The 18,920-nt window shown below is 44.7% G+C and overlaps 2 protein-coding genes across 2 annotated transcripts; both read left to right on the top strand.

Annotated features, from left to right (window-relative positions):
- The first annotated feature begins 2,049 nt into the window (after positions 1-2,049).
- On the top strand, positions 2,050-2,997 carry LOC101554947 (olfactory receptor 7A17-like). Its single transcript, XM_004614984.2, has one exon. The coding sequence runs from the start codon at positions 2,050-2,052 to the stop codon at positions 2,995-2,997; it is 948 nt and encodes a 315-aa protein (XP_004615041.2).
- A 9,653-nt stretch (positions 2,998-12,650) lies between these two features.
- Positions 12,651-13,598, top strand: LOC129401829 (olfactory receptor 7A17-like). Its single transcript, XM_055124712.1, has one exon. The coding sequence runs from the start codon at positions 12,651-12,653 to the stop codon at positions 13,596-13,598; it is 948 nt and encodes a 315-aa protein (XP_054980687.1).
- The last annotated feature ends 5,322 nt before the right edge of the window (positions 13,599-18,920 follow it).

Genomic DNA, 18,920 nt, shown 5'->3' with positions numbered 1-18,920 from the left:
TTTTCAAAGAAATACACAGTAACTATTATGCTGAGGTAATAAAGGATAACCGCCAACAGGAGGCCACGCCCACTTTGAGACCACGCCCCCTAAGATACAGGCCACACCCCCAGTGTCTTCCTGTTAGAGAGCCAGGCAGGATGCGCAGGACACGGGGCGGGGCAGCTGCAGTCTGTCCCGGACCCCGTTCGGCAGGAAGCGGGGGACGGGAGGGCGTGGCCGAGAGTCCGTGACGGTACCTGGGTAGGCAGGCCGCAGTTAGAGAGAGCGGGATCTGGAAACGGGACGTGCAGGGCACGGGGCGGGGCAGCTGCAGGCTGTCCAGAACCCCGTTCGGCGGGAAGCGGGGGACGGGAGGGCGTAGCCCAGAGTCAGTGACGGTACCTGGGTAGGCAGGTCGCAGGTAGAGAGCGGGATCGGGAGACGGGACGCACAGGGCACGGGGCAGGGCAGCTGCAGCCCTCCTTCTCTGCTCTTCTTCAAATTTCCTAAAACATGTTTTTCCCTCCAAGCATTGACCCCAGAAGTTCTGCCTCCAAAACACTTTATTTATTTATCTTTTTTTGCAAATAGCAGCCTGCTCATACCACACTTTCTGATTTCTGCTCCAGTGTCACCAATGGCTGGTCTCACCTAAATACCAGTTGAGTCAACCTCGGTGTCTAGTTTCTCTTTAAAGCATTCCCTTTTTCACTGTGTCATGTCTGAGTTTATCAGCACTCAATGAGAGAGCCAGGACACAGAAGAAGAGTCAGAAATCAGCTTAGTTCATCATCACGGGCCCAGATATTGCCATGGGCCATGGGACTCTAACCCATTCCACAAAGGATTCAAAGACCAAGGCTGCATATATGCTCTAAAACTAGAGTCCAAATCATGCAAAATTAACTACATTTTTTAACTTATATTTAAAAGTAGATATGGTTTGCAGACATACATCCAGAAATGGGTGTGCAGTGACAGCCACACCACAGTGGGTAGGGTGTTTGCCTTGTGTGTGGCCAACCCAGGTTTGAGCCCCAATATCCCATAGTGTCCCCCAAACCCACCAGGAGTAAGTCCTGCATTCAGAGTCAGGAGTAACCCCTGAGCATCACAGGTGTGGCACAGAAAACAAAGAAGACAAAATACAGTTACAGCCAGCTCTCCCTTACAAGGGAAACAGTTGTCTCTTCACAGAGCTTACGGTCAGGGAAACATTTTCCCCAAACCTCTCAACACAAATATTTGCCATAAATCCCAGGTGTAGACAGTCAGCACAGGGCCGCTCTGATTATTCTGGACCCAAGAGTGCATGGATGATGTTTTCCTCAACTATTAACCATGGGTATGTTGCTGTCCTTAATTATGTGATATTATAGAAGATGATAACAAATAACATTATTATAATAATTTAAAGCAAATTTGGAACATAACAACCGCAACTCCTCTCTCCAGAGAATTTACCGGCATTCCACAAGTATGTCCTGGGTAGTACCTGAAATATGGTCTGAATTTGCTTTGTGTTATCCAAATGCCTAAGAAATTGCTGTAAACATGCTATGATCAACATTGTCTTGGGAACAGGCTGAAACATGGACAAAATCATGTACAGAGGTGCCCAAGGGAATAGGTACCTGTACCTATACAATGGGGATAGATACACGGTGCTGTCATAATGTCCTAAAATTAACCTCTTGGCTGCACATGTCAGTAATTCAAATCCTATATAAATTATATCTCGGGGTTGGACCAAAGTACAGTGGGTAGGGCATTTGCCTTGCACACGACCCTCCCCGGTTTGGTCCCGGGATCCCATACTGTACCCTGATCACGACCAGGAGTAATTCCTCAGTGCAGAGCCAGAAGTAACCACTGAGAATTGCCAGGCATGACCCAAAAAGTGAAAAAAATATATATGAATAAAATAAATTATGTCTCTAGTAGTCATGCTGTGGCCATAAACATGTGGTTTGTAACTCTGTACTGCCTCAGACCAAATAAAAATATAGAAATAACTTGAGAAATCATCATGAGGTTCTGCTCAATCCTTCTAGGGCCTTCCACCACATGGACGCTGAGAACCTTACAGGAATCACAGAATTTCTCCTCCTGGGATTTTCTGAGGATCCAGGGCTGCAGCCCCTCATCTTTGTGCTTTTCCTGTCCATGTACCTGATCACCGTGCTGGGGAACCTGCTCATCATCCTGGCCGTCAGCTCAGACCCCCACCTCCACACGCCCATGTACTTCTTCCTGTCCAACCTGTCCTTCGTGGACATCTGCTTCACCTCCACCACCGTCCCCAAGATGCTGGTGAATATCCAGATGCACAGCAAGGCCATCAGCTATGAAGGCTGCATCACTCAGATGTACTTTTTCCTCCTGTTAGGTGTGATGGACAATTGTCTCCTAGCTGTGATGGCCTATGACCGCTTTGTGGCCATCTGCCACCCCCTGCACTACACGGTCATCATGAACCCCTGGGTCTGTGGGCTGCTGCTTCTGCTGTGCTGGTGTGTTAGCGTTCTGGATTCTCTGGTGGAAAGTTTGACCGTGCTGTGGCTGTCCTTCTGCACAGATGTGGAGATCCCCCATTTTTTCTGTGAATTAAACCAAGTGATCCACCTTGCCTGCTCAGACACCTTCGTCAATGATGTGGTCATGTATGCGGCAGCATTGCTGCTGGGCGGAGGTGCCTTCACTGGGATCATTTATTCTTACTGTAAGATTGTTTCTTCCATCCGTCGAATCTCCTCAGCTCAGGGGAAGTATAAAGCCTTTAACACATGTGCATCTCACCTTTCTGTGGTCTGCTTATTCTACTTTACTTCACTAAGTGTGTACCTGAGCTCTGCTGTGACCCGGAACTCCCAGTCGAGTGCCATCGCCTCGGTGATGTATACAGTGGTCACCCCCATGCTGAACCCCTTCATCTACAGTCTCCGGAACAAAGACATCAAAAGGGCTCTGGAGAATCTTATTGGGAAGAAAACAACGATAGGACATGATTCCTAGGAAAGAAATTGGTTCCCTTATTTCAACACTCACTTCTTGACAGCCAGACAAGTGTGATATTTTTGCTCCCTATTCAATGAGACTTGCTTCATGTATTTCTTGCTGTCACTGCCCATAATTTTATTTGATCTTCTGTTCTCTGCTTTCTTTAGTATGAAAGACTTTTAACATGTACCTGTCCTTCTAATGTATTCCCAAATGAACCTAAAATATTTGGAATTTACCATCTTCTTGTGACCTATATAGAAGATTTTGGAACAGTATTTTTTATGTTATAATGTGAGTTTCTTATTTTTTGCATTAAATTGCATTTTAATTAACTTTAGTCCTTGACTTAGATGCATATATTTCAAAAAATAATTATGTTGGTATATGTATTATTTTATACCCCTACATACATGTACATATACATGTATATGTACATGTATATATTTATATTACTGAATTACTATGAGATATACAGTTAGAGAGTTGCTTATGACTGCGTTTCAGTCATACAATGTTTGATCACCCATCCCTTCGCCAGTGTACATTTTCCACCCAATGTCCCCAGTTTCCTCCTGCCTCCCTCCCCTTAGCCTACCTCTCTGGCAGGCGCTTTTCTTCTTTCTTTGTCTCTGCTCTCTCTCTTTTTTTATTGGCATTGTAATTTGCAATAAAGGCACTGTAAGATTATTATGTTTGTTCCTTAGCCTGCTTTCTGCACTCACTTCTTATCCAGGTGATCATATCCAACTACCTTTGCCATAGTGGTCCCCTCTCTCTCCTAGCTGCCCTCCCCCTTAACATCCACTTGTATCAAGATGACTTTGGAATTCTTTATCCTTAGGGAAGGCTCTTAGCCATTGTAGGTGGTGGAGGATTATTGCCACATTCCTGGTGATCCTGATTTTGTAACATTTGTCAAGACATACAGCATTCACACATTTGTAAACTCATTTTAACTCAATAAATTAATAAGCCAAAAAACAAATCTTAATTTCCAAGGAAAAACAATTTATTCCTAATGTACATTGATTCTACTATGTTAATTTGGAGGTGTGAGACTTGACAAAAAAGAAACCGGTGTAAGCCTGTGTAAAGTAACTTCATTTTCCCTTTTTTTTTTTTTCGTTTTTGGGTCATACCCGGCAATGCACAGGGGTCACTCCTGGCTCATGCACTCAGGAATTACCCCTGGCGGTGCTCAGGGGACCATATGGGATGCTGGGATTCGAACCTGGGTCCGCCACGTGCAAGGCAAATGCTCTACCCGGTGTGCTATCACTCCAGCCCCACTTCATTTTCCCTTTGATGGGCAACATTCCCAGACATTGCACTTCCTGGTGTGTAGACATCATATGTCAAGGTCAGAGATTCACATTCTCCTGTGTCAGTCTGATCTGTCTTCAGAATGCCAAGGAGTGTCACTGGAAAGTGATGAGCAAGGCAAGTTTGCAGTCTTTCATGAGTAAAGAAACTTGATGACAAACATTTTAATAATAGCGTCAGATGAATCTTACATGTAATAAAGCAGAACTTTGAATCACATGCTGTGTAACAAGGAAAATCTTCTATTAATATACTCATTAAAATATGAAGGGTCGAAGAGACAGTAGAATTAAGGCTACTTGTCTTGCATCCCACTATTCCTGGTTTCCATCCCCAACTCTGTATATATTCTCCTGAACACCACGGGGAGTCACTCCTGATCACAGAGCCAGAAAGTGCCATGAGAACAGGCAAGCATGGCCCCTAAGTCCCAATATAACATAAATAACTACATAAATAAAATTAATAAATGAATACAGAAGATGGGTGACCACATAAAAGAGTGTTTGTTCACTGGGGTGAAGTATAGGCTTCCCTATTTATGATATTTTATTTATTTATTTTATTATATTTATTTATTTTATTATACTTCACCCCTATTTTATTGGGGGTGAAGTATAAGGTTCCCAATTTATAATATTTTATTGAATTTTCTCCCTCCCCCCAGAAAATTTTTAACTCTTGCCTACAAGTGTGAGGCATGCATTGATCACAACTAAGTATTTTCCCCCTTTTAGCATTTTCTTTTCCAGAAAAGGAGTTGTGAACTGGCCATAGTGTACGCAAAACTTTTTTTGTAGAGATTGGTAATGGAAAACCACCTTATTCAAGGTTAAATTACTAGGAAGTCTGACAAATCTTGGGTTTTAGCATCACAATGTGTCCACAGGCACACTGAACAAGGGAAAAACATTTCCTCCCAGTCATTTCTAGGAACACCTGGTTGTCACTCATGGGGTCCCGTTTTATAATCATGACATGTGCTCAACCTGGTTCAATCACTTGCATCATATATGGTACCCAGAGCACAGAGCAGGTGGAAACATAAGCACACATAGCAAAGTCCTCACCTATGAGGGCTGCCTCACCCAGATTTTCTTTTTTTAAAATTCTTTGGAGTTTTTGACAATTTGCCCCTGACCCTGGTGGCCGATTTCCCTTGCCACAATATTTGCAGTCCCCACAATGTGGTGACAAAAGACTTTCAGCTTGCATTGCAAACTGAAGTCCTTTTATATTCTCTTCTAATTTTATTTATTTTATTTTATTGAATCACCGACAGATGCAGTTACAAGCTTTCGTGTTTGTTGCATTCATGCAATGATCAAACACACATTCCTCCACCAGTGCACATTCCCCACCACCAATCTGCACAGTATCCCCCAACTTTCCTACCCTCTCCCTGCCTCGATGGCAGACAATATTCTCCATACTCTCTCTCTACTTTGGGGCATTAGGGTTTCCAATAGAGATACAGAGAGGTTATCATGTTTTCTCTTTTATCTACTTTAAGCACACATCTCCCATCCGGAATGATCCCTCCAACTATCATTATCTTAGTGATCCCTTCTCTATTCCAGGTGCCTTCTCCCCCACTCATGAGGCAGGCTTCCAACTATGGAGCAATCCTCCAGACCCTTGTATCTACTATTCTTGGGTGTCAGTCTCATGTTTAGTTATTTTACACTGCACAAATGAGTGCACTCCTTCTATATCTGTCCCTCTCTTTCTGACTCATTTCACATAGCATGATGCTCTCCATGTCTCTGCATTTATAAGCAAATATCATGACTTCATCTCTTCTAACAGCTGTATAGTATTCCATTGTGTAGATGTACCAAAGTTTCTTTAACCAGAAGTCTGTTATTGGGCTATAGGGTTGTTTCCAGATTTGGCTATTGTGAACAGTGCTGCAAAGAACAGAAAGATACAGTTGTCATTTCTACTGTGCTTTTTTTCAATCTCAGGTTATATTCCCAGAAATGGTATGAAGGGTCATATGGAAGCTCAATTTCTAGTTTTTGAAAGAATGTCCATATTGTTTTCCAGAAAGACTAGACCAGTGGGCATTCCTACCAACAGTGAAAGAGTGTCCCTTTCCAACCCCACATTCATGCCAGAATTCCTTTCTAGAAATCTTCATGGTTTTGTGGTTATTCTTCTGTCCAGATGTAAAAATTCCTCATTATTTCTGGGACCTCAATCAGGCTCCTGATGATTTAATGATTTGGTTTTCAACTGTGTTCCTAGGGGGCACCTCACTAGCTGGTATCCTTTACACTTTCTCTATGACTGTCTCCTCCATAAGGAGAATCTTAACTGCTCTGAGGAATTACAAAGAAAAGGAAAGAGTAGAATATTGTCTTGGCTTTACTCTACATTTGAAGTGTGCCTGCTGATTGGCTACAGAAACTACTCCAGATCTGCATTTCCTGTTCCCATTGGATTCTGATGTCTCACTCAGTGCCCTGAATGACTCCATCAACTCAAGCAAAGACTCTCTGATCGGGATCCAGGGGAGGGAGGGACATGGGGCTGAATAAGTGGCCAGTCTCTGAGCTCACTGAGGAACTGCTCAGGGCACCTGAAACTTGGACAGTCTTTGTGTGTTTGTCTGCCTCATTCTCTTCAATGGACCCCACTGGATGGAGGTTGAAGATGTCAGTTCATTAGCTTCACTGTGCCACAGAATTCACCTGACGCTTCTGGAACACCTAGTTTCAGCAGGAAATTTCCATCCTGTCCAGACCATTGTCCCAGAGGAATATCATGGTCTCAGGGGTTGGAGCAAGCAGGGAAAGGAGGCTTAGTGAGCAGACACAGGGAACATTAAATATCTCAACTGCCTGGCACCCCAGCATGTCAACCTGGATCAGGCAAGACGGGTCGCTTTGCAGTCCCGAGTCTCCTTCCACTGTCCCATCTCAACTCTTCTCCTACAGCTGCCAGGCAGGAATCTGTGTTTGTACCCAGGTGAAGCCTCATGTCCTATAGATGCAGGAGAAAGTCAGAGAATCAGAGGGTACCGGAGCGACATCCCACTTAGCCCAGATATTTGCGATCAATGTTTGAATGTTTTCCGGATGGTAAATTTATCCATTGATTAAGGTGCTGTTTAGGTTGAGGAGAAGGTAAGTGATTAATGAATAAGAAACTGAGGGTTCAGTGTTGGCATTGCAATGAGACGAATAGAGGAAAAATGGTAAAGAAGGAATTTTTTTTTTTTTTTTTTTTATTGAATCACCAAGTGGAGGGTTACAAAGTTCTCAGGATTATGTCAGTTATACAATATTCAAATACCCCTTCCTTCACCAGTGCCCATCTTACATTCCCAACCCCCCCAGTCTATCTGCCGCCCCCTCCCACCTCCCTAGTCCCCACCCTTATACGTGATAGGTTTCACTTCATTTGCGCTTATCTCGATTACATTCCATGTTTCAACACACAACTCACTACCGTTGCTGGGGTTTCCCCCCAAAAAGAAAAAGACAGTCCTATTGCCAATGAGGCATTTGATAATTCTCCATTACTAAGCATATAGAGATATTAAGTCCTGCTGTTTGTTACATAACTTTTCTTTTTCCCCCTTGCCCCGCGCCACCGAGTTCACGCCTGTTTAGTAATCGCCACGCTGTCTGACAAAGGGAAAAAAAACCGAAGAGGATGGTTATTTCCCGTCATCAGCCGGCGTGGGGCTCTGGCTTAGTTGATAGTCTAGTAGAGTGTCTGGAAGCAGTTTCTGGAACCAAAGCTCTTGCGCTGATATCGGCTCCGGCTCGAGATACCACCAGCGTCCCGCTGGTCCATGTACCTAATTTTTCCCCTTATTTCCCATTCCCACGCCACCAGGTCTGTTTGCTTAATGGACATCACACTATGTTTGACACCACGCCACGTTTCTTCCCGAGAAAGAAGGATATTTCTTCTCAGCCAGCGTGGGGATATAGCTTAGTTCAGTCTAGAGAGATGGCTACCATTTTGATTGCCTTCAATATTTCAACAAAATACTTACTATTCTTGTTAGGAACACCCACAAAAGTCCGACCCATTAAGAAGGAACCATTACATACTGCTGATACTAAGATGACATTAAGTCGCGCGGCCGCTGTGCGGCCGCGCGGTTTTGGGTTTCTGTCTAAAGTCCAGGGAGAAAGCTGAAGGAGAGAGAGAGAGAGAGATTTCCGCACGGGGGACCTGGCGGAAACTCTCAAGTCACATACTGCAGGTTGCTGGTGGGCTGCCGGTGTCCCAAGCAGCTCCGTCCTCTTCGTCAGTCATTCTGGGGGTGCGGGCGCGGAGAAATGGGAAAGCCCACGTGGCTGCACTCTCTTTAAGTGTCCGATGTGGGCGGAGACCGGTACTTCCCCGCCCTCGATCCCCCGCCAGCCGCGCCGCGCACTTGGGTGCGTCTCTCCATTTTGTGCTCAGAAGTGGGATAGATGCTGTGCTGTGCCCAGAGGTTGAGGGGAAGAGAGATAGATTAAAGAAAAAAAAAAAAAGAGAAACGCCAGGCCCCCGCTCGGGGGACCTGGCGGAAACTCTCAAGTCACATACTGCAGGTTGCTGGTGGGCTGCCGGTGTCCCAAGCAGCTCCGTCCTCTTCGTCAGTCATTCTGGGGGTGCGGGCGCGGAGAAATGGGAAAGCCCACGTGGCTGCACTCTCTTTAAGTGTCCGATGTGGGCGGAGACCGGTACTTCCCCGCCCTCGATCCCCCGCCAGCCGCGCCGCGCACTTGGGTGCGTCTCTCCATTTTGTGCTCAGAAGTGGGATAGATGCTGTGCTGTGCCCAGAGGTTGAGGGGAAAAGAGATAGATTAAAGAAAAAAAAAAGAGAAACGCCAGGCCCCCGCTCGGGGGACCTGGCGGAAACTCTCAAGTCACATACTGCAGGTTGCTGGTGGGCTGCCGGTGTCCCAAGCAGCTCCGTCCTCTTCGTCAGTCATTCTGGGGGTGCGGGCGCGGAGAAATGGGAAAGCCCACGTGGCTGCACTCTCTTTAAGTGTCCGATGTGGGCGGAGACCGGTACTTCCCCGCCCTCGATCCCCCGCCAGCCGCGCCGCGCACTTGGGTGCGTCTCTCCATTTTGTGCTCAGAAGTGGGAAAGATGCTGTGCTGTGCCCAGAGGTTGAGGGGAAGAGAGATAGATTAAAGAAAAAAAAAAAAAGAGAAACGCCAGGCCCCCGCTCGGGGGACCTGGCGGAAACTCTCAAGTCACATACTGCAGGTTGCTGGTGGGCTGCCGGTGTCCCAAGCAGCTCCGTCCTCTTCGTCAGTCATTCTGGGGGTGCGGGCGCGGAGAAATGGGAAAGCCCACGTGGCTGCACTCTCTTTAAGTGTCCGATGTGGGCGGAGACCGGTACTTCCCCGCCCTCGATCCCCCGCCAGCCGCGCCGCGCACTTGGGTGCGTCTCTCCATTTTGTGCTCAGAAGTGGGAAAGATGCTGTGCTGTGCCCAGAGGTTGAGGGGAAGAGAGATAGATTAAAGAAAAAAAAAAAAAGAGAAACGCCAGGCCCCCGCTCGGGGGACCTGGCGGAAACTCTCAAGTCACATACTGCAGGTTGCTGGTGGGCTGCCGGTGTCCCAAGCAGCTCCGTCCTCTTCGTCAGTCATTCTGGGGGTGCGGGCGTGGAGAAATCTAAAGAAGGAATTTTATTTAAAATTCTTCTGGTAAAATAGAACAAAATTCCAAAGATCTTTGTAATTAATTGAAGTGGATGAATATGGTGTTGTCCATGGGCGGCAGGTAGTGACCTGTGTACTCAAAAAATAAAACATGAAAGGGTGCTGTGGCTCTCTCGCTGCCTGCATTCAGTAGCCTCGTGGCACTTCCCTCACCCAGGGGTGGCTGGTGGCAATGGGCGGTCTAAGGAGAGAACGAGGACCAGGCTGGTTGGTATCAACTGCAGTTTATTCCAATCTCATCTCCATTCTCCGCTGATTCTCCTTGGATCTTTGTCTTCCCTGGTCCCACTCATCCCCCTCTTGGTTCCTTCTCCTTCCTACTTCTTATTGCCTTGCCTTGGATGACCTGGGTTTGATTCCCAGCATCCCATATGGTACCTAGAGCACAGCCAGGCATATCTCCTGAGTGCAGAGCTATGAGTAACTCCTTTACATTGCTGGGTGTGACCCAAAAAGCAAAAAAACAAAGAAAAGAAAGATGTGTACTATATTAATTTTAAAAGTCAATTATGACTCCTTTTCTAAGTACGTGTATTATGTAACCAAATGAATTGATCTGTCACTTTCATAGCCTTCATATAGAAATTCTTCCCCCCACAATTATATTTAAATATTTATTTACAAAGCTGTTCCTGATTGGATTTCAGTCATAGAGTGTTCCAACACCTGTCCCTTCACCAATGTACATTTCCCAGCACCAGTGCCCCCAGGTTCTCTGCCATCACCCCCTACCCCTCACCCGCTGCCTATTCTATAGCAGGTGCTTTTCTCCCTCCCTCTCCACCTCTCTCTCTCTCTCTCTCTCTCTCTCTCTCTCTCTCTCCTCTTTTTGGCACTGTGATTTGCAACATTGATGCTGAACGATTATCCAGAATATCCCTTCCCTACTTTAAACCCTCAACTCTTGCCCCACTTGATTATTCCCAGCTGTTACTGTTATAGCGGTCTCTTCTCTATCTTACCTACCCTCAGCCTCACACTCACTTGTGGTTAGTTCTGACCATTGACCAGTCTTTCTAGCCCCTCTTTTCCCTAACCATGGTTATTATTTTTCTACTACATATATGTGTATATATATATGTATATATATATATTTGCTATTTTGGTCACAACCAGTGATACACAGGGGTTACTCCTGGCACTTCACTCAGGAATCACCCCTGGCAGTGCTCAGGAGACCATATGGGATGCTGGGAATATAACCTGGGTCGGCCGCATGCAAGGCGAACACCCTCCCCGCTGTGCTATCACTCCAGCCCAAACTACTATATATATTTTTTTATATAGAAATTCTTGAAGACTATATATGTTCACACACATCCTTGTTCCGGAGCAATCATCCTTCACGTATGTTCTCTATATGTTTCCACATCTCTGATCATTCTTAACTTTCTTTGGGCCTTTTGGGATTAAGGATATTCCTAAAAGTTGCATGGCCTTGGCAATCAGCTGGAAACCTTCCTCTTTGATCAAAGCTCACCTGCACTTGGCCATGTGGACACCATTCAGACTTATATCTTGTCGCAGGTAGTTTTCAATGGTCACTACATCTTGTTTACTGCCATTACTTTGAAGACTCATGATTTGATCTGGAGTGTAATTTTAGAATGAGTTGACACGTATTTTGTGTGTGTGGAAAATATGTGCGTTAGCACACACAGAGACACAAATACGTGACTGGGAACCTTCTTCATGGCAGGGAAATGGGTTCCTGTCTCTGGCAAGATGACTCTTGCATTGCAGAGACAGGAAAGCAATCAACAGGCAACATTCAGCAATCATGAGATGCTTTTTCACAACAAAATTAATATTGTTGAATAGGAGCTAGAGGTGGGACATTCTCTTATGCCTTTTCTCATCGTGCTTCCTCCTTATCTGCTCTTCTCCAAATTCCCTAAAACAAGTTTTTCCCTCCCAGCATTGACCCCAGGAGTTCTTCCCCCCAAAACACTTTGTTTATTTATTTATTTTTCTAATAGTAGCCTGCTCATATCAAACTTTCTGATTTCTGCTCCAGTGTCACCAATGGCTGGTATCACCTAAATATTGGTTGAGTCACCCACACTGTCTAGTTTCTCTTTAAAGCATTCCATTTTTCACTGTGTCATGTCTGAGTTTATCAGCACTCAATGAGAGAGCCAGGACACAGAAGAGGAGTCAGAAATCAACTTAATTCATCATCATGAGCCAGTGATTGTCATGGGCCATAGGAATGTGACCCATTCCACAAAGGATTCAAAGACCAAGGCTGCATTTATGCTCTAAAACAAGAGTCCAAATTATGAAAATTAACAACAGTTTTTAGCTTATATTTAAAAGAACATATGGTTTGCAGACATACATCCAAAAATGGGTGTGCAGTGATACCCACCCCAGAGTGGGTAGGGTGTTTGTTTGTGTGTGGCCAACCGGGTTTGAGCCCCAATATCCGATAGGGTCCCCTAAACCCACCAGGAGTAAGTCCTCTGAGCATTGCCAGGCATGACCCAAAAAGCGAAAAAATATATATGAATAAAATTAATTATGTCTCTAGTAGTCATGCTGTGGCCATAAACATGTGGTTTGTAACTCTGTACTGCCTCAGACCAAATAAAAATATAGAAATAACTTGAGAAATCATCATGAGGTTCTGCTCAATCCTTCTAGGGCCTTCTACCACATGGACACTGAGAACCTTACAGGAATCACAGAATTTCTCCTCCTGGGATTTTCTGAGGATCCAGGGCTGCAGCCCCTCATCTTTGTGCTTTTCCTGTCCATGTACCTGATCACCGTGCTGGGGAACCTGCTCATCATCCTGGCCGTCAGCTCAGACCCCCACCTCCACACGCCCATGTACTTCTTCCTGTCCAACCTGTCCTTCGTGGACATCTGCTTCACCTCCACCACCATCCCCAAGATGTTGGTGAACATCCAGATGCACAGCAAGGCCATCAGCTATGAAGGCTGCATCACTCAGATGTACTTTTTCCTCCTGTTTGTTGTGATGGACAATTGTCTTCTAGCTGTGATGGCCTATGACCGCTTTGTGGCCATCTGCCACCCCCTGCACTACACGGTCATCATGAACCCTTGGGTCTGTGGGCTGCTGCTTCTGCTGTGCTGGTGTGTTAGCGTTATGGATTCTCTGGTGGAAAGTTTGACCGTGCTGTGGCTGTCCTTCTGCACAGATGTGGAGATCCCCCATTTTTTCTGTGAATTAAACCAAGTGATCCACCTTGCCTGCTCAGACACCTTCGTCAATGATGTGGTTATGTATGCAGCAGCATTGCTGCTGGGCGGAGGTGCCTTCACTGGGATCATTTATTCCTACACTAAGATCGTTTCTTCCATCCGGCGAATCTCCTCAGCTCAGGGGAAGTATAAAGCCTTTAACACATGTGCATCTCACCTTTCCGTGGTCTGCTTATTCTACTTTACTTCACTAAGTGTGTACCTGAGCTCTGCTGTGACCCGGAACTCCCAGTCGAGTGCCATTGCCTCGGTGATGTATACAGTGGTCACCCCCATGCTGAACCCCTTCATCTACAGTCTCCGGAACAAAGACATCAAAAGGGCTCTGGAGAATCTTATTGGGAAGAAAACAACAATAGGACATGATTCCTAGGAAAAAAGTTGGTTCCGTTATTTCAACACTCACTTCTTGACAGCCAGACAAATGTGATATTTTTTGCTCCCTATTCAATGAGAATTGCTTCATGTATTTCTTGCTGTCGTTGCCCATAATTTTATTTGATATTCTATTCTTTGCCTTCTTTAGTATGAAAGACTTTTAACATGTCCTGTCCCTCTAATGTATTCCCAAATGAACCTGAATTATTTGGAATTTGCTATGTTCTTGTGACCTATATAGAAGACTTTGGAACAGTTATTTTTAATTTATGAGTTTTTTTATTTTTTCATTAAATTATAATTTTAATTAACTTTAGTCTTTCATCTAAGATGCCCAGATTTTATAAAAATCATATTGTTATGTGCATTATTTTATACACATACGTACATATACATGTACATATATGTGTACATGTCTATATCCAATTACCCTTGGCATAGTGGTCCCTTCTCTCCTTAGATGATTTCCCCCTCAACCATCACTTGTATCAAGGTGACTTTGGAAAAATTTATCCTCAGGGAAGGATCTTAGGCATTGTAGGTGGTGAAGGATTATCGCCATGTTCCTGGTGATCCTGATGTAGTAACATTGGTCAAGACATACAGCATTCACACGTTTGTAAACTCATTATAACTCAATAAATTAATGTCAAAAAAATCTTAGTTTCCAAGAAAAAACAATTCATTCTTAATGTACATTGATTCTACTATGTTAATTTGAAGGCGTGAGACTTGACAAAAAAACCTGTATAAGCATGTATAAACTAGCTTCATTTTTTCTTTGGTGGGCAACATTTTCCCTGACTTATTGCACTTCCTGATGTGTAGACATCATATGTCAAGGTCAGAGAGTCACATTCTCCTGTGTGTGAGACCACCGCTGCTCATCACCCCTCAGCGTGATCCCTGCTCTTAGGTGCTGGGCAGAGGGCAGGGGCGGGCAGGGTGAGGCCGGGGAGGGAGGAGTGGTGAGGCGTCCAGAGGAGGAGGAGGGGCGGAGAGAGCAGCAGTGTTGTGGTGAGGCTGTTACAAACCACAGTAGGAATCTTGACAAGTACCAACGATTATTTTGGAAAGCCGATTGGAGGGTAGGAGTAGAACTAGGGAGACCAGTATTACTTTGAAGGAATCATGGTTTCATGTCCTCTGGATTGGTGACTTTATGTTTTTAAGCAATACCCTGTGACCTCAACTTTGATCTCAGAGCCTCACAGGCTTCCAGCTCAGGAGTGCAGGGGAGTGAGTCTTGCCATCTCCCCTGTACCTTGGAACAGGGAGGGTTGATGCCCCACCTACCTACCCATGCTGTGAGGTCTGAAAAATCATCTCCACATGTGAAAGTGACCCTTGGGGGTGTTCTGGGGGCAGCAAGTCTCCCAATCAAGTTTACTGGAGTAGATGGGGTGCAGCTAGGCCTCACTGCCCTTGGACTTAACACTTATTGACCAATCTACCAATCCCGGTAGGGGAGCTCTTAAGAGCTCACCACCCCCCGGCACCTGCCATGATCCTCCATGATCTTTTTAAAGACTGTCCATATTGTTTTGCAGAAAGACTAGACCAGTGGGCATTCCCACCAACAGTGAAAGAGTTTCCCTTTCCCCCCACATCCATGCCAAAATTCCTTTCTAGAAATCTCCATTTTTTGTGGCTATACTTCTGTCCAGATGTAAAAATTCCTCATTATTTCTGGGACTTCAATCAGGCTCCTGATGATTTAATGATTTGTTTTTCAACTGTGTTCTGAGGGAACAACCCTCTGGCTGGGATCCTATATACTCTATGACTGTCTCCTCCATAAGGAGAATCTTAACTGCTCTAGGGAAGTATAAAGAAAAGAAAAGAAAAGAAAGGAAAAGAAAAGAAAAGAAAAGAAAAGAAAAGAAAAGAAAAGAAAAGAAAAGAAAAGAAAAGAAAAGAAAAGAAAAGAAAAGAAAAGAAAAGAGTAGAATATTGTCTTGGCTTTACTCACATTTGAAGGGTGCCTGCTGATTGGCTACAGAAACTACTCCAGATCTGCACTTCCTTTTCCCATTGGACTCTGATATCTCACTCACTGCCCTGAATGACTCCATCAACTCAAGCAAAGACTCTCTGACCAGGATCCAGTGGAGGGAGGGACATGGGCTGAATAAGTGGCCAGTCTCTGAGCTCACTGAGGAACTGCTCAGGGTCCCTTAAGCTTGGACAGTCCTTGTGTGTTTGTCTGCCTCATTCTCCTCAGTGGACCCCACTGGATGGAGGTTGAAGATGTCAGTTAATTAGCTTCACTGTGCTATATTGCCACAGAATTCACCTGACACTTCTGGAAAACCTAGTACCAGCAGGAAATTTCCATCCCGTCCTGACTAGAGTCCCAGAGGAATATTATGCTCTCAGGGTTTGGAGCAAGCAAGGAAAGGAGGCTTAATGAGCAGACACAGGGAACATTAAATATCTCCTCTGCCTGGCACCCCAGCATGTCAGCCCAGAGCAGGCAAGACTGGGGGCTCTGCAGTCCTGAGTCTCATTTCCACTGTCCTATCTCGACTCTTCTACAGCTGCCAGGCAGGAATCTGTATTTGCACCAGGTGAAGCCTCATGTCCTATAGATGCTGCAGGAGGAATTCAGAGAGAATCAGCGGGCACCGGAGAGCCATCCCACCTTGTCCAGATATTTGTGACCAATGTTTGAATGTTTTTTGGATGGGGATTTTATCCATTGATTAACGTGTTGTTGAGGGTGAGCCGAAGGTAAGTGATTAGTGAATAAGAAACAGAGAGTTCAATGTTGGCAATCAATGAGATGCATAGAGAAATAATGGCAAAGAAGGCATTTGATTTAAAAATCTTCTGGTAAAATAGAACAAAATTCCAAAGATCTTTGTAATTAATTGAAGTGGATGAATATGGTGTTGTCCATGGGCGGCAGGTAGTGACCTGTGTACTCAAAAAATAAAATATGAAAGGGTGCTGTGGCTCTCTCGCTGCCTGCATTCAGTGGCCTCGTGCCACTTCCCCCACTCAGGGGTGGCTGATGGCATTGGGCGGTCGAAGGAGAGAACGAGGACCAGGCTGGTTGGTATCAACTGCAGTTTATTCCAATCTCATCTCCACTCTCCTCCGATTCTCCTTTGGATCTTTGTCTTCCCTGGTCCCACTCATCCCCCTCTTGGATCCTGCTCCTTTCTACTTCTGTTTGCCTTGCCTTGGATGACCTGGGTTCGATTCCCAGCATCCCATATGGTACCTAGAGCACAGCCAGGAATATATCCTGAGTGCAGAGCCAGGAGTAACTCCTTTACATTACTGGGTGTGACCCAAAAAGCAAAAGAAAAAGAAAAGAAAGATGTGTACTATATTAATTTTCAAAGTCAATTATGACTCCTTTTCTATGTACGTGTATTATGTAACCAAAGGAATTGATCTGTCACTTTCATAGCCTTCATATAGAAATTCTTCCCCCCCAATTATATTTATATATTTATTTACAAAGCTGTTCCTGATTGGATTTCAGTCATAGAGTGTTCCAACACCTGTCCCTTCACCAATGTACATTTCCCAGCACCAGTGCCCCCCGGTTCTTTGCCATCATCCCCTAACCTTCACCCACTGCCTACTCTATGGCAGGTGCTTTTCTCCCTCCCTATCTGCCTCTCTCTCTCTCTCTCTCTCTCTCTCTCTCTCTCTCCTCTTTTTGGCACTGTGATTTGCAACATTGATGCTGAACGATTATCCAGAATATCCCTTCCCTACTTTAAACCCTCAACTCTTGCCCCACTTGATTATTCCCAGCTGTTACTGTCATAGTGGTCTCTTCTCTATCTTATGAACCCTCAGCCTACACTCACTTGTGGTTAGTTCTGACCATTGACCAGTCTTTCTAGCCCCTCTTTTCCCTAACCATGAATATTATTTTTCTACTATATATGCATATATATATTTGCTATTTGGGTCACAACCAGTGATACACAGGGGTTACTCCTGGCTCTTCACTCAGGAATTACCCCTGGTAGTGCTCAGGGGACCATATGGGATGCTGGGAATATAACCTGGGTAGGCCGAGTGCGAGGCAAACGCCCTCCCCACTGTGCTATCATTCCAGCCCAAACTACTATATATTTTTTTCATATAGAAATTCTTGAAGACTATAAATATTCGCACACATCCTTGTCCCGAAACAATCATCCTTCACGTATGTTCTCTATATGTTTTCACATCTCTGATCATTCTTAACTTTCTTTGAGCCTTTTGGGATTCAGGATATTCCTAAAAGTTGCATGGCCTTGGCAATCAGCTGGAAACCATTCCTCTTTGATCAAAGCTCACCTGCACTTGGCCATGTGGACACCATTTAGACTTATATCTTGTCGAAGGTAGTTTTCAATGGTCACTACATCTTGTTCACTGCAGTTTATTTTAAGACTCATGACTTGAGTGTAATTTCAGAATGAGTTGACACGTATTTTGTGTGTGTATCAAATATGTGGGTGAGCACACACAGAGACACAAATACATGACTAGGAACCTTCCTCATGGCAGGGAACTGGGTTCCTGTCTCTGGCAAGATGACTCTTGCATTGCAGCGACAGGAAAGCAATCAACAGGGAACACTCAGCAATCATGAGATGCTTTTTCACAACAAAATTAATATTGCTGAAGAGGAGCCAGATGTGGGAAAGTGTCTTCCTCTCCTTGAAAATGCTGCAGAGACTATGTGCTTTCTGGAACATTCCGTTATGCCTTCCCTATTGTGCTCCCTCCTTGTCTGCTCTTCTTCAAATTCCCTAAAACATGTTTTTCCCTCCGAGCATTGAGCCCAGAAGTTCTACCTCCAAGAACACTTTATTTATTTATTTATTTATTTATTTATTTATTTATTTATTTATTTATTTATTTATTTATTGCAAATAGCAGCGAGCTCATACCACACTTTCTGATTTCTGCTTCAGTGTCACCAATGGCTGGTCTCACCTAAATACCAGTTGAGTCAACCTCGGTGTCTAGTTTCTCTTTAAAGCATTCCCTTTTTCACTGTGTCATGTCTGAGTTTATCAGCACTCAATGAGAGAGCCAGGACACAGAAGAGGAGTCAGAAATCAGCTTAGTTCATCATCACGAGCCCAGGGATTGCCATGGGCCATGGGTCTCTAACCCATTCCACAAAGGATTCAAAGACCAAGGCTGCATTTATGCTCTAAAACTAGAGTCCAAATCATGCAAAATTAACTACATTTTTTAACTTATATTTAAAAGAAGATATGGTTTGCAAACATACATCCAAAAATGGGTGTGCAGTGATACCCACCCCACAGTGGGTAGGGTGTTTGTCTTGTGT

This window comes from Sorex araneus, chromosome 2 (assembly GCF_027595985.1).
Source record: "Sorex araneus isolate mSorAra2 chromosome 2, mSorAra2.pri, whole genome shotgun sequence".
NCBI classification, from domain to species: Eukaryota; Metazoa; Chordata; class Mammalia; order Eulipotyphla; family Soricidae; genus Sorex; species Sorex araneus.
This window is presented reverse-complemented; position numbering and strand designations above follow the sequence as displayed.